This window comes from Triticum aestivum, chromosome 7D (genome assembly GCF_018294505.1).
Source record: "Triticum aestivum cultivar Chinese Spring chromosome 7D, IWGSC CS RefSeq v2.1, whole genome shotgun sequence".
Lineage (NCBI taxonomy): Eukaryota > Viridiplantae > Streptophyta > Magnoliopsida > Poales > Poaceae > Triticum > Triticum aestivum.
This window is the reverse complement of record NC_057814.1, coordinates 216,898,863-216,914,453: the sequence shown is the minus strand read 5'-3', so window position 1 is coordinate 216,914,453 and position 15,591 is coordinate 216,898,863. Positions and strand designations below refer to the sequence as shown.

The following is a 15,591-nucleotide window of genomic DNA, read 5'->3' as shown; positions in this document are numbered from 1 at the left end:
GGGAGTGGAGAAAGGATCCCGGAGTGTTGATACAACAACAAAAATATGACTTATGTTATACTACTCTACTCCCTCCTGTTGCTGCAAGATGGTGGTTTCCCGAAGATGCTAGTCTTCGATAGGACTAGCTATCCCCCTCTTATTCTGGCTTTCTGCAGTTCAGTCCACATATACTACCCCTTTTCATTGACACCGATGCATATGTAGTGTAGATCCTTGATTGCGAGTACTTTGGATGAGTACTCACGATTGCTTTGCTCCCCCCTCCCCCCTTCTCCATTCTTTTCGGATGTCGCAACCAGATGGTGGAGCCCAGGATCCAGACGCCACCTTCGACGACGACTGCTACTACACTGAGGGTGCCTACTACTACGTGGAGGCCGTCGACGACCAGGAGTAGTTAGGAGGCTCCCAGGCAGGAGGCCTTGCCTTTTCGATCGATGTTGCTTTTGTGCTAGCCTTCTTAAGGCAGACTTGTCTAACCTGTGTCTGTACTCAGATATTGTTGCTTCCGCTGACTCTTGTGTATTCGAGTTTATGTATTCGAGCCCTCGAGGCCCCTGGCTTGTAATATAAAGCTTGTATTATTTTAATTTGTGTCTAGAGTTGTGTTGTGATATCTTCCCGTGAGTCCTTGATCTTGATCGTACACATTTGCGTGTATGATTAGTGTACGATTGAATCGAGGTCGTCACACAGCATCAAGAATTCAGTGGGGCGCATGTGATAGCGGCGGGGAGACGATTGACGCTGGGCATATGAGAAGTTTTGTGGCGGCCAGGTAAGGAGCTGCTTGTAAGGATCGGGGTCAATTGCTCCCATTGAAATTAGCAAATTATTCACAAACTAAGTACTAATCACTATTCAGTTATAGAAGATGACCCCATTGTTATAGAGACGACTCCATTGAACTTATTTTTAGCTTCGTCCCCGGTCGCGGCTGGAGGAGAGAGAGGGATGCTAGGGTTGGGGCATCATGTTGGTTCAAGGGGATGAGCGATAGGCAAGAAAATATATGGATGACCAGCGTGAGTGGAGGTCATGGGAGGATGAGTGGACGTGTCGTGGAGATAGTAAGTGGTGGCTAATCTTGTCCATTCGATTCGATGACAGACCACTAAAGTAATACTAAGGGCCTGTTCTGATCTCCTCCCGCTCCACGCTTCACAAAATCCTGAAGCAGATACGAGCCGAACGAAAAAGCAGCTAGAAGCTAGCTTCAGGAAGCAGGGATCGATCACAGTGTAAAATCGTGAAGCAGCCTCGGCCCAGCTCCACCGATTTGTGAAGCTGGAGCTGGCCGATATTACAAGCGAACTGCCACCGCCAAGTCATACGAGCCGAACCGGTACGCTCGATAAACTGATCGTTCCACGTTCCCTCGACTGTGCTCCCTTGCTACTCCTCTACAAGGCCGATTTTGGGCTGCCTCCAGTCGGCCCAACTAGCCAAAACATGCCACAGCCCTCCTAGCTGGGCTGTAGTGACACGAGAAGCTGCAAATCGAGCCGAACGGATTTTCCATCGCTGCTTGGAGTGAGAAGCTACTCTGAGAAGCTGAATTTGTGAAGTTTTGGGAAGCTAGAGGACATCAGAATAGGCCCTAACTCTTAGATTCGTGAGATGGATCAGATCAAAGGATCTTGGTTATCTCGCTTTGTGGTGTGGTTTAAAAAAATTATAGTTTGCTCTTTCATAAGTATTATTCTGTGTTACTCCCTCCGTCCCACTGAGATGAAAAGATGTTATGTTTAGGACGCTGATAACTGCCACACGTGTGGCACAATGGACACCCGACTACACGACTCGTCCGGTCGTATCTAGGAGTCAGCCTACACGATCCTGTGTGGGCGAATATTAAAACTGCCCACACGTTCGGGCGCAGCTATGACGGTTCACACGCCCCTGTGTGGCAACTGCTCACCCCCACCCCGTGAGCGTGAAGCGTGGGTAATTAACTATAGTTGCCATGTGTAGTTAACTATAGTTGCCATGTGTGATTAACTTTAGTTGCCATGTGTAACTAATTGGAATGCCACCGTGTGGTCAACCATTGTTGCCATGTGTGATTAATTAATTACCACATATGCACGATTGTAGTTGCCATCTATCACCATGTGAGCGTTGTGAGGGCGAAGAGTAGTTTCACCCACACGTTTCGGACGAGCGTCGTGTTCGTTCGGGCGAGGAGCGCCGACACATGTGGTACTAAACGGTAACGCCCACACGACGCTGGGTGCTTACGTGGCTCTCGACCCAGATGACAACTGCTGCAATATTCATGCAAATGAATCGAATCGACTGCATTTGGGCTATGTAAATGCCACACGGGTGGGCGTTATGATTTAGGTATGTTTAACATGAATTTTTTAAATTAGATTAATTATTTGACTAGTGTTTTTGTTAGTCCGTAGCGAGCATTGACCCAGTCAGAAAAACAATGACAGAAATTGCCCCCGCTCCCTATCCCCCTCTTCACCCACACACTCCCTATCCATCCGCTCACAGCTTCCCCACTCCCCAGTCCCCACCCATCTCGTTGTAATCAATCTCGTTGGTTAAATTTATAGTCAAACTTAGATCTGGGAAACGCGAATACACGTGGAATGAAGGGAGTATCATTTAGATGTGTTCAACATGAATATTTTGAATTAGATTAATTATTTGATTAGTTTTTTTTACTCCGTAGCAAGCATTGACCTAGTCAGAAGAAACAATGACAGAAATCGCCCCCGTCCCCTATCCCCGTCTTCACCCACACACTCCCTATCCATCCGCTCAGAGCTCCCCCACTCCCCACCCATCTCGCCGGCGCGCAGGCGGCGCCGTCCCAACATGGGATGACGTCGGTCGCAAAATAGGCGCCCCCGCGACCAATCAAAGCCCCGATTAGCCACCCACATCGAACACCATGAAGGCGTCTATCAAGTTCCGCGACGACGACCGGCCGTTGATGCGGGCCAAGGTGCCGATCGGCGTGCTCGGGCTTCCGTTCCAGTCCGGCCTCTCCGCCGGCGGCGATCCCCGGGAGCTCCGCTTCGATCTCTCCACCGCTTTCGCCTCCGGGCCAGCTCTCCGCTTATCGTATCGCCCCAACGACCCTGGTCTCCGCTTCACCATCTCCATCCGCGCCGGTGTAGGAGCCCTCGGCTCCCCTGTCCGCGCCCCCTTCTCCCTCGCCGCCGAGTTCAACCTCCTCCCTGCCAACTCCGGATCTCCTGCCTTCTTCCTCCTCCTCAAGCCCCGCCTCGGCGATTTCTCACTTTCCCACACGCTCCGGTCGTCCACTTCTCCTCCGCCCCGTACGGTCGGGGAGGTCTCCGACGGCGAAGGCCGGGACCGCGAGGACGAGCTGAGCTACAAGGCGTTCTCGTTGAGCGGGAGTGGGTTCGCGGCGGACGTTGCCGCGGCGGGGAGGAGCGGCAGCGTCGGCGCGCTGCTGTCCGGGATGCGGTTGACCACGAGGAGCGTGCTCCCGCTCTGGGGCAGGGCGAGCATGCGGTTCAACTGGGGGATCCGCGCGCCACCGGAGCTGCAGGCGGCGTTCGCCGACGACCGCAAGGACGCGCGCGTGCCCGTCTGCAAGATGCCGCTGCTGGTCATCAACAAGATCTCCATCGAGCAGGCGCCACGCTCCGACAAGAAAAAGGACAGCAAAGCAGATGTCTCGCCGCCTGCCATCGCCGCCACCGACGCGTCGGATGGCGAGGGGTTCTCGCTGATGAGGCGGCAACTGGAGGCGATGAACACGGAGAGCTGGATGCTCCGCCGCGCTGTGGAGGAGCTGCGCACCGAGATCGGGCGCGGCAGGGCCACGTCCGTGGCAGCGGTAGGGAGGCCGCCGCCAGAGCTGCATCACGGGTTCTCGGTGAAGCCGGATCGTCGGGGCGGTGGGAAGGAGCCAGCGGCGGAGAACGCAGCGATGCCAGCGCCGGACGAGGTGGGCGAGGAGTTGAAGAGGGCACTGGAGGCGCGCCGGAGATGAAAGCTGCCAAAGCTACGCAGCAGAGCTCACTCTTGGTTGCTGCAGTGCTGATTTTTGGATTTTGGATTGGAATAAGAACAGAGCAAATTCAGTAGCATTAGCGAGCTAGAAATCTGGAGCTATGTACAGTAGTAGTCTGCCTTCTTTTATATACTTAAAACTAAAATATTGCCAGCACGGTGATTACGCAGGAGATCAGGGCAAATGATTTATCATCTGTGCATGATACTAGTTAGTATGCACGTGCGTTGCACGTCTTTCTTAAAAAAGTTTTCCACAAATTTTTCAAATCTACATGATCACACATTTTTTCTGTTTTTTGTCTCGCTCAAGATTGCTCCAAATTCAAAATTGTATTTTCATTGTGAAATTTTACTGAATTTGAAAGATAGTACAAGACAAAATCAATCGTATCCTCTTATATGAATAGCAACAGCCTAGAACAATTATTACCACACCATACCCTAACAAAAAATAATCAACAAAATAATCAGGAATGACATGTACTTCTCTTCTCAACTTGGAGTAACATGGAAAACTAACTGTATGATTACTTATCATCTCCTTAGTATTTTTACTAAAATAATAATAATACAAACTCTGTCTCTGATGGAACAAAATAATAAGCATCACATGCAAATACGGAGTCAAAGTGACAAGGTCTAAAGATTTAGACACAAAGTCAGCCTTGCGGACATGTTGTAATAAGGGTTTTCAATGGTCTATCATAGGCACATGGTTGCAAATGAGCAAAGAGATCAGATATCAATAAGCTATCTAACATTGAAGCAAAAGAGATTTGAGTTGCATACGCCCGCAGTTTCGGACTTCGGACACTCACATGCATCCTAGCCTAACCTCGGCTAATTTTAAGAACATGGGAATTTTGCAAAACTTTCATAGTTTTCTCTATTTTCACACACGAATAAAGAAAACATGTTTTGTTCAAAATAATAATAAATATTGGACTAATACACCATCGATTTTCGCTTACAAGCAATTCAGAGTATTAAAATAATAAAACCAATACAATGGCCTAATATAAAAATATCCAATGACTTGTACCCAAAATCCAAATGAACATATTTATTACCATGAGTCAAACGACGCTCTTGACTAAATCCCTCACAAAGTGAGGGATGGTCTTCACCTTCAGATTTAATACGTCAACATGTATACCAATTGTTTCGAAGGTTGTAATAGTCATGCACATACATTAATATACTCTATCCGTTCCTAAATATTTAAAGTATAGATTCACTTATTTTGCTCTGTATTTAATCATTTGTTGAAATCTCTAGAAAGACAAATATTTAGAAACGGAGGGAGTAACTATCATGAAAATCACATGCCTACAATACATATGAATATAGAATGTAGACTATTCACCATGACAACCGGGTAATGTCAGCTTTTTCCTGGTCTAAGCCATTGGTGTTGAGTATATGTGTTATGTCATATTGTGTATTGGGTCTGCCTCCTAGTTCCTGTATAGTTAAGGTCCGTGGCCCACCTTTGTACATTATATATACGTGCCTATGCACGAAGAGCAATACATCGTGCAATCATACATGGTATGAGTTTTTAGGTTTTACCCCTAGTCTTCCGCCGCCGCCGCCTCCCCTTAGCCGCCGCTCGCGCACCCCCGCGCCGGCCGCCGCTACTTGCTCTCCCCGCCAGCCCCGTGCGTGCTCCTCCAGCCAGCTGCAGCGTTGCCCGATCCGCTGCAGCCGCGCGCGCCCACGCCCGCTACGCCAGCCGCCGCTACGCGCGCCCACGTCCGCTGCTCCACGCCAGCCCGCTATTCGCCGCCGCCGCTTTCTCGTGTGTGTGTGTCTTGCATAGCCAGCTCGTGTGCGTGTCTTGCATAGCCAGATCGATCAAGTCAAGGCTAGCTAGCTTTGCTAGTCAACTACGTCTCGCCGGATTGTTTCTGGTGTGCCTGGTTAGCTCCGGCTGCTGCGTACGTGCGCGTCTTCACGAAAAGCACTCGCCCCGCTCGCGCCCGATTCGAGATGCGCCGCCAGCCGCTTGCGCGCCTCCCGCCTCCCGCCGCTGCCCAGCTGCCGCCGTCGGACCAGTGATGGCGTCAACCGGCCCGTATGCTGCCGCCTCTGCCGTCCCGCCGCCTGCGCCTACGGCGCGGTCCCACCAGCGCGTTCCGACTTGCCGCACGGCTCGGCTCCGCTGCCTCCGTAGGCGTACGTCGCCGCCCCACCGCCGGCGCTCTCCGGCCAGTCCGTCGTCGCCCCACCGACGGCGCCGACTCTGCCCGTCGACCCCTTACCGTTGCGCGGCGCGTTTGACCCGCCCGTGTACGGGGCTCTCGGGTACTGGTGGGGGTCATCAGCAGGCCAGCACTCGCCCGCTGGGCAGCAGCCAGACGGCGCCCAGCACCTGCAGCATCTGTCGGCGGGCCAGCAGATTTTTCCGGCGGGCCATCCGGCCTACCCGGCACCGCAGTCGCAGCCAGGGCTGCTTCCCATACCATTTGGAGAGTACCCACCGCCGTTGCCGAGCGGTGGCTACGGCCTCCCCATGACGTCTCCCTCCCCCTTGCCGGCCCTGCCGCCGGCACCGTGGGATCCGGTGCTCCTTCCCGCGCTGCATGCCGCTCCTACGCCGAACAACTACACCGGAGGTGATGATTGGTATATGGACACCGGGGCTACGGCTCACACGTTTGCTCATCCTGATAATCTTGCCTCCTTCACTCCCGTCACCACCGGCCGCCGCATCATTGTCGGCGACGGTTCCACACTCCCTATCACACATGTCGGGGACACTTATTTTCCTTCTAATTCCATGCCTATTACTTTGTCTAACATACTTTTGTCACCTCATCTTATTAAGAACCTTATTTCCGTTCGTCGTTTAACTCGTGAAAATCCTGTTATTGTTGAATTTGACGAGCTTGGATTTTGTGTCAAGGACGCTCGAACCAGGATGGTACTTCACCGCTGTGACAGCCTCGACGAGCTCTATCCCGTGCATTCGCCGTCCACCTCCACCACGGCACCGGTTGCTCTCTCCGCCGGCGTCGATCTCTGGCGCGCCCGTTTGGGTCAACCCCACCCACACTTCGTCATATTCTTAGGAGTTTCAGTTTCAGTTGCCATAAGATAGAGGATCACACCTGTCATGCATGTCGTGTCGGCAAACATGTTCGCCTCCCATTTAATAACTCCACCACCATAGCTTCTTTTCCTTTTCAGTTGATTCATAGCGATGTGTGGACCTCTCCGGTTCCTAGTAATTCGGACTATTTATATTATTTGTTTATCCTTGATGATTATTCTTATTATGTGTGGACTTTTCCTTTGCGCGGAAAGTCGGATACACTCTCCACTTTGACGGCTTTTTACTCCTATGTCAGCACACAGTTTGGGCGTCCCATCCTTGCTCTTCAGACTGACAATGGAAACGAGTTCGACAACCTTGCTTTCCGCACTATTCTGTCGCATCACGGCACAATTTTTCGTCTCACATGCCCGTACACTTCCCAGTAGAACGGTCGAGCCGAACGCGTCCTTCGCACTCTGAACGACTGCGTTCACACGCTCCTGTTCCATTCTAACTTGTCGCCTCATTTCTGGCCGGACGCACTCGCTACTGCTTCTCTTCTCCTGAACCTTTGCCCTTGCCGCCCACGGTGGAACTATACACCTCACCATCTTCTCTTCGGTACACCCCCATCTTATGATGGCTTGCGTATTTTCGGGTGCCTTTGCTATCCTAGCACTGCCGACTTCGCTCCTCACAAACTCGCACCTCGTTCGGTCGCTTGCATCTTCATCGTCTACCCCTCCAACTCCAAGGGATATCGGTGCTACGAACCCGTCTCCCACCGTGTGTTCACTTCCCGACACGTTTACTTTGATGAGCATGTGTTTCCGTTTCACCAGGTACCCCCGGCTGTTCCTCCCGCCACCGGTGACGCGGGCTCCTCGACGCCTTTCCCAGGGCACTCGCGCGCCTCTCTTGGCCCACCGCTGGCTTTGAGGTGCCCCTCCCGCATGCGGCGCTGGCGCCCCCGGCGCTCTCGACGTTGGCGTCCGCGGCCCCCCCGGCGCCCGCGGCCCCCCAGGGCCTGCAGTCCCCCCGGCGCCTGTGGCCGGTCCAGTCACCCGCGCCCGTACGGGCGTTTTTCGCCCGAGCTCGCGCTACGCCTCGGATGACTACGTCCATGCGGCGTCCACCTCTGAGCCGTCGCCGTTGCCGTCCTCCGTTCGAGCCGCTCTTCGTGATCCGCTCTGGCTGGCTGCGATGCAAGAGGAGTTTGACGCCCTGTTGCGCAACCGGACGTGGCAACTTGTTCCCCGTCCCCGGCACGCCAACGTGATTACCGGGAAGTGGGTCTTTAAACACAAGCTCCGTCCTGATGGTACCTTTGATCGCTATAAAGCGCGCTGGGTCGTTTGTGGCTTCCGACAGCATGCTGACATCGACTTCACCGACACCTTCGCTTCGGTCGTCAAGCCCGACACGATACGCATGGTTCTCCACCTTGCAGTCTCCCGTGCTTGGCCGGTGCACCAGATGGACGTCTCCAACGCCTTTCTCCATGGTCACCTCGAGGAGCAGGTCTTCTGCCAGCAGCCCACCGAGTTTGTTGACCCGGCGCTTCCCGACCACGTGTGCCTGCTTTCGCGGTCCTTGTACGGACTCAAGCAGGCTCCGCGCGCTTGGTACCAGCACATCGCGGCGTTTCTCCACAAGCTTGGGTTCCGCTCTACCCGCTCGGACGCCTCGCTCTTCGTCTATCATCAGGGCTCTGACACGGCCTACTTGCTGCTCTATGTCGACGACATCATCCTGACGGCATGTACGGCTGGTCTTCTCAGTCAGCTCACGGCTCGTCTTCGCGCTGAGTTCGCCATCAAGGACTTGGGTCCTTTGCACTACTTTCTCGGTGTCGAGGTGGTGCGCCGTCCGGATGGCTTCTTCCTTCATCAGCGGAAGTACGCTCACGAGCTCCTAGAGCGCGCCGACATGCTTAACTGCAAGCCCTCCGCTACGCCCGTTGATACGAAGGCCAAGCTTTCTGCAACAGATGGTTCTCCTGCTTCGGATGCTGCTTTCTATCGGTCTATCGTCGGTGCTCTCCAGTACCTCACTCTGACTCGCCCGGAGATTCAGTATGCCATGCAGCAGGTGTGTCTTCATATGGATGCTCCTCGAGACGTTCACTGGGCTACCGTCAAGCGGATTCTATGCTATATCTGTGGCACAATGGATCTTGGCGTCACACTTCACGCCTCCGCCGACACAGCCCTCACCGCCTACTCCGATGCAGACTGGACAGGCTGCCCCAACACTCGTCGCTCCACTTCGGGCTATTGTGTTTACCTTGGACCCTCACTTATCTCATGGTCGTCCAAGCGGCAGCCTACGGTCTCTCGTTCCAGTGCTGAGGCTGAGTATCGTGCGGTGGCCAACGCCGTCGCCGAGTGTTCGTGGCTCCGCCAGCTACTTCAGGAGCTCTCTTACCCTGTTGACCGTGCCACGGTGGTCTACTGCGACAACGTCTCGGCAGTCTACCTCTCCGCTAACCCGGTGCATCATCGACGGACCAAGCATATTGAGTTGGATATTCATTTTGTTCGGGAACAGGTGGCCCTTGGTCATATTCGTGTTTTACACGTCCCTACTTCCCAACAATTTGCCGATATCATGACCAAGGGCTTTCCTACGGCGTCATTTCAGGAGTTCCGGTCCAGTCTTTGCGCCAGCTGCGGTGCCACTTCGACTGCGGGGGGGGGGGGTGTTGAGTATATGTGTTATGTGCATGTTGTGTATTGGGCCCGCCTCCTAGTTCCTGTATAGTTGAGGTCCGTGGCCCACCTTTGTACATCATATTGTTGGGGAACGTAGTAATTTCAAAAAAATCCTACGCACACGCAAGATCATGGTGGTGCATAGCAACGAGAGGGGAGAGTGTCGTCCACGTACCCTCGTAGACCGTAAGCGGAAGCGTTATGAGAACGAGGTTGATGTAGTCGTACGTCTTCACGATCCGACCGATCCAAGTACCGAACGCACGGCACCTCCGAGTTCAGCACACGTTCAGCTCGGTGACGTCCCACGAACTTCGATCTAGCAGAGCTTCGAGGGAGAGTTCTGTCAGCACGATGGCGTGATGATGGTGATGATGATGCTACCGACACAGGGCTTCGCCTAAGCACCGCTACGATATGACCGAGGTGGATTATGATGGAGGGGGGCACCGCACACGGCTAAAAGATCAACTGATCAACTTGTGTGTCTATGGGGTGCCCCCTGCCCCTGTATATATAGGAGCAAGGGGGGAGGCTGGCCGGCCCTAGCAGGGCGCGCCAAGAGGAGGAGTCCTCCTCCTAGTTGGAGTAGGACTCCCCGTTCCTAGTCCCACTAGGAGGGGGAAGGAAGGAGTGGACTCAAGGGGAGGGGGCGTGCGGCCTGCCCTGCCTGGCCCTCTCTCTCCACTAGGGCCCAACAAGGCCCATTAACCCCTGGGGGGTTCCGGTAACCCCCCCCCCCCCCCCCCCCCCCGTCCGGCACTTCGGTAAAATCCCGATTTCATCCGGAACTATTCCGATGTCCAAATATAGGCTTCCAATATATCGATCTTTATGTCTCGACCATTTCTAGACTCCTCGTCATGTGCGTAATCATGTCCGGTACTCCGAACTACCTTCGGTACATCAAAACACATAAACTCATATTACCGATCGTCATCGAACGTTAAGCGTGCGGACCCTACGGGTTCGAGAACTATGTAGACATGATCGAGACACGTCTCCGGTCAATAACCAATAACGGAACCTGGATGCTCATATTGGCTCCTACATATTCTACGAAGATCTTTATCGGTCAAACCGCATAACAACATACGTTGTTCCCTTTGTCATCGGTATGTTACTTGCCCGAGATACGATCGTCGGTATCTCCATACCTAGTTCAATCTCGTTACCGGCAAGTCTCTTTACTCGTTCCGTAATACATCATCCCGCAACTAACTCATTAGTTGCATTGCTTGCAAGGCTTATAGTGATGTGCATTATCGAGAGGGCCCAGAGATACCTCTCCGGTACTTGGAGTGACAAATCCTAATCTCGATCTATGCCAACCCAAGAAACACCTTCGGAGACGCCTGTAGAGCATCTTTATAATCACCCAGTTACGTTGTGACGTTTGATAGCACACAAGGTGTTCCTCCGGTATTCGGGAGTTGCATAATCTCATAGTCATAGGAACATGTATAAGTCATGAAGAAAGCAATAGCAACATACTAAACGATCAAGTGCTAAGCTAACGGAATGGGTCAAGTCAATCACATCATTCTCTAATGATGTGATCCCGTTAATCAAATGACAACTCATGTCTATGGCTAGGAAACTTAACCATTTTTGATTCAACGAGCTAGTCTAGTAGAGGCATACTAGTGACACTTAGTTTGTCTATATATTCACACATGTACTAAGTTTCCGATTAATACAATTCTAGTATGAATAATAAACATTTATCATGATATAAGAGAATATAAATAACAACTTTATTATTGCCTCTAGGGCATATTTCCTTCAGTCTCCCACTTGCACTAGAGTGAATAATCTAGTTCACATCGCCATGTGATTTAACACCAATAGTTCACATCACCATGTGATTAACACCCATAGTCCACATCGCCATGTGACCAACACTCAAAGGGTTTACTAGAGTCAGTAATCTTAGTTCACATCGCCATGTGATTAACACCCAAAGAGTACTAAGGTGTGATCATGTTTTGCTTGTGAGAGAAGTTTAGTCAACGGGTCTGCCATATTCAGATCCGTATGTATTTTGCAAATTTCTATGTCAACAATGCTCTGCACGGAGCTACTCTAGCTAATTGCTCCCACTTCCAATATGTATCCAGATTGAGACTTAGAGTCATTTGGATTAGTGTCAAAACTTGCATCGACGTAACCCTTTACGACGAACCTTTTGTCACCTCCATAATCGAGAAACATATCCTTATTCCACTAAGGATATTTTGACCGCTGTCCAATGATCTACTCCTAGATCACTATTGTACTCCCTTGCCAAACTCAGTGTAGGGTATACAATAGATCTGGTACACAACATGGCATACTTTATAGAACCTATGGCTGAGGCATAGGGAATGACTTTCATTCTCTTTCTATCTTCTGCCGTGGTCGGGCTTTGAGTCTTACTCAATTTCACACCTTGTAACACAGGCAAGAACTCTTTCTTTGACTGTTCCATTTTGAACTACTTCAAAATCTTATCAAGGTATGTACTCATTGAAAAAAACTTATCAAGCGTCTTGATCTATCTCTATAGATCTTGATGCTCAATATGTAAGCAGCTTCACCGAGGTCTTTCTTTGAAAAACTCCTTTCAAATACTCCTTTATGCTTTCCAGAAAATTCTACATTATTTCCGATCAACAATATGTCATTCACATATACTTATCAGAAATGTTGTAGTGCTCCCACTCACTTTCTTGTAAATACAGGCTTCACTGCAAGTATGTACAAAACTATCTGCTTTGATCAACTCATCAAAGCGTATATTCCAACTCTGAGATGCTTTGCACCAGTCCATGGATGGATCGCTGGAGCTTGCACATTTTGTTAGCACCTTTAGGATCGACAAAACCTTCTGGTTGCATCATATACAAATCTTCTTTAAGAAATCCATTAAGGAATGTAGTTTTAACATCCATTTGCCAGATTTCATAAAATGTGGCAATTTGCTAACATGATTCGGACAGACTTAAGCATCGCTTACGAGTGAGAAAATCTCATCGTAGTCAACACCTTGAACTTTGTCAAAAACCTTTTTCGACAAGTCTAGCTTTGTAGATAGTAACACTACTATCAGCGTCCGTCTTCCTCTTGAAGATCCATTTATTTTCTATGGCTTGCCGATCATCGGGCAAGTCAACCAAAGTCCACACTTTGTTCTCATACATGGATCCCATCTCAGATTTCATGGCCTCAAGCCATTTCTCAGAATCTGGGCTCATCATCGCTTCCTCATAGTTCGTACGTTCGTAATGGTCAAGTAACATGACCTCCAGAACAGGATTACCGTACCACTCTAGTGCGGATCTCACTCTGGTTAACCTACGAGGTTCGATAGTAACTTGATCTGAAGTTTCATGATCATCATCATTAGCTTCCTCACTAATTGGTGTAGGAGTCACAGGAACAGATTTCTGTGATGAACTACTTTCCAATAAGGGAGCAGGTACGGTTACCTCATAAAATTCTACTTTGCTCCCACTCACTTCTTTCGAGAGAAACTCCTTCTCTTGAAAGGATCCATTCTTAGCAACGAATGTCTTGCCTTCGGATCTGTGATAGAAGGTGTACCCAACTGTCTCCTTTGGGTATCCTATGAAGACACATTTATCTGATTTGGGTTTGAGCTTATCAGGATGAAACTTTTTCACATAAGCATCGCAACCCCAAACTTAAGAAACGACAACTTTGGTTTCTTTCCAAACCACAGTTCATATGGTGTCGTCTCAACGGATTTAGATGGTGCCCTATTTAACATCAATGCAACTATATCTAATGCATAACCCGAAAACGATAGTGGTAAATGTTGGGGATCGTAGCAGAATTTTAAATTTTCCTACGCTCACCAAGATCCATCTATGGAGTATACTAGCAACGAGGGGAAAGGAGTGCATCTACATACCCTTGTAGATCGCGAGCGGAAGCGTTCCAATGAACGTGGATGACGGAGTCGTACTCGCCGTGATTCAAATCACCGATGACCGAGTGCCGAACGGACGGCACCTCCGCGTTCAACACACGTACGGTGCAGCGACGTCTCCTCCTTCTTGATCCAGCAAGGGGGAAGGAGAGGTTGATGGAGATCCAGCAGCACGACGGCGTGGTGATGGACGTAGCGGGTCTCGGCAGGGCTTCGCCGAGCTTCTGCGAGAGGGAGAGGTGTAGCAGGGGAGGAGGGAGGCGCCCAAGGCTGTTATATTACTGCCCTCCCTCCCCCCTTTATATAGGCCCCCTGGGAGGGGGGGCGCCGGCCAGGAACCCATCTGGATGGGGGGGCGGCGGCCAGGGGGGTGACTTGCCCCCCAAGGCAAGTGGGGCGCCCCCCCACCCTAGGGTTTCCAACCCTAGGCGCAGGGGGAAGGCCCATGGGGGGCGCCCCAGCCCACTAGGGGCTGGTTCCCTTCCCACTTCAGCCCATGGGGCCCTCCGGGATAGGTGGCCCCACCCGGTGGACCCCCGGGACCCTTCCGGTGGTCCCGGTACAATACCGGTGACCCCCGAAACTTTCCCGGTGGCCGAAACTTGACTTCCTATATATAATTCTTCACCTCCGGACCATTCCGGAACTCCTCGTGACGTCCGGGATCTCATCCGGGACTCCGAACAACTTTCGGGTTTCCGCATACTCATATCTCTACAACCCTAGCGTCACCGAACCTTAAGTGTGTAGACCCTACGGGTTCGGGAGACATGCAGACATGACCGAGACGCCTCTCCGGTCAATAACCAACAGCGGGATCTGGATACCCATGTTGGCTCCCACATGTTCCACGATGATCTCATCGGATGAACCACGATGTCGAGGATTCAATCAATCCCGTATACAATTCCCTTTGTCAATCGGTATGTTACTTGCCCGAGATTCGATCGTCGGTATCCCAATACCTTGTTCAATCTCGTTACCGGCAAGTCTCTTTACTCGTACCGCAATGCATGATCCCGTGACTAACGCCTTAGTCACATTGAGCTCATTATGATGATGCATTACCGAGTGGGCCCAGAGATACCTCTCCGTCACACGGAGTGACAAATCCCAGTCTCGATCCGTGCCAACCCAACAGACACTTTCGGAGATACCCGCAGTGTACCTTTATAGTCACCCAGTTACGTTGTGACGTTTGGCACACCCAAAGCACTCCTACGGTATCCGGGAGTTGCACGATCTCATGGTCTAAGGAATAGATACCTGACATTGGAAAAGCTCTAGCAAACGAAACTACACGATCTTTTATGCTATGCTTAGGATTGGGTCTTGTCCATCACATCATTCTCCTAATGATGTGATCCCGTTATCAATGACATCCAATGTCCATAGTCAGGAAACCGTGACTATCTGTTGATCAACGAGCTAGTCAACTAGAGGCTTACTAGGGACACGTTGTGGTCTATGTATTCACACATGTATTACGATTTCCGGATAATACAATTATAGCATGAACAATAGACAATTATCATGAACAAAGAAATATAATAATAACCATTTATTATTGCCTCTAGGGCATATTTCCAACAGTCTCCCACTTGCACTAGAGTCAATAATCTAGTTACATTGTGATGAATCGAACACCCATTGCGTCCTGGTGTTGATCATGTTTTGCTCTAGGGAGAGGTTTAGTCAACGGATCTGCTACATTCAGGTCCGTATGTACTTTACAAATATCTATGTCTCCATTTTGAACACTTTCACGAATGGAGTTGAAGCGACGCTTGATATGCCTGGTCTTCCTGTGAAACCTGGGCTCCTTCGCAAGGGCAATAGCTCCAGTGTTGTCACAGAAGAGAGTCATCGGGCCCGACACATTGGGAATCACCCCT

General features: G+C 50.9%; 1 protein-coding gene across 1 annotated transcript; it reads left to right on the top strand.

Moving 5' to 3' along the window:
- The first annotated feature begins 2,741 nt into the window (after positions 1–2,741).
- On the top strand, positions 2,742–4,178 carry LOC123165906 (uncharacterized). Its single transcript, XM_044583656.1, has one exon. The coding sequence runs from the start codon at positions 2,912–2,914 to the stop codon at positions 3,983–3,985; it is 1,074 nt and encodes a 357-aa protein (XP_044439591.1). The 5' UTR covers positions 2,742–2,911; the 3' UTR covers positions 3,986–4,178.
- The last annotated feature ends 11,413 nt before the right edge of the window (positions 4,179–15,591 follow it).

Coding starts and splice junctions, on each gene's coding strand:
- LOC123165906 (XM_044583656.1), top strand. CDS start 2,912: ATGAAGGCGTCTATCAAGTTCCGCGACGACGACCGGCCGTTGATGCGG.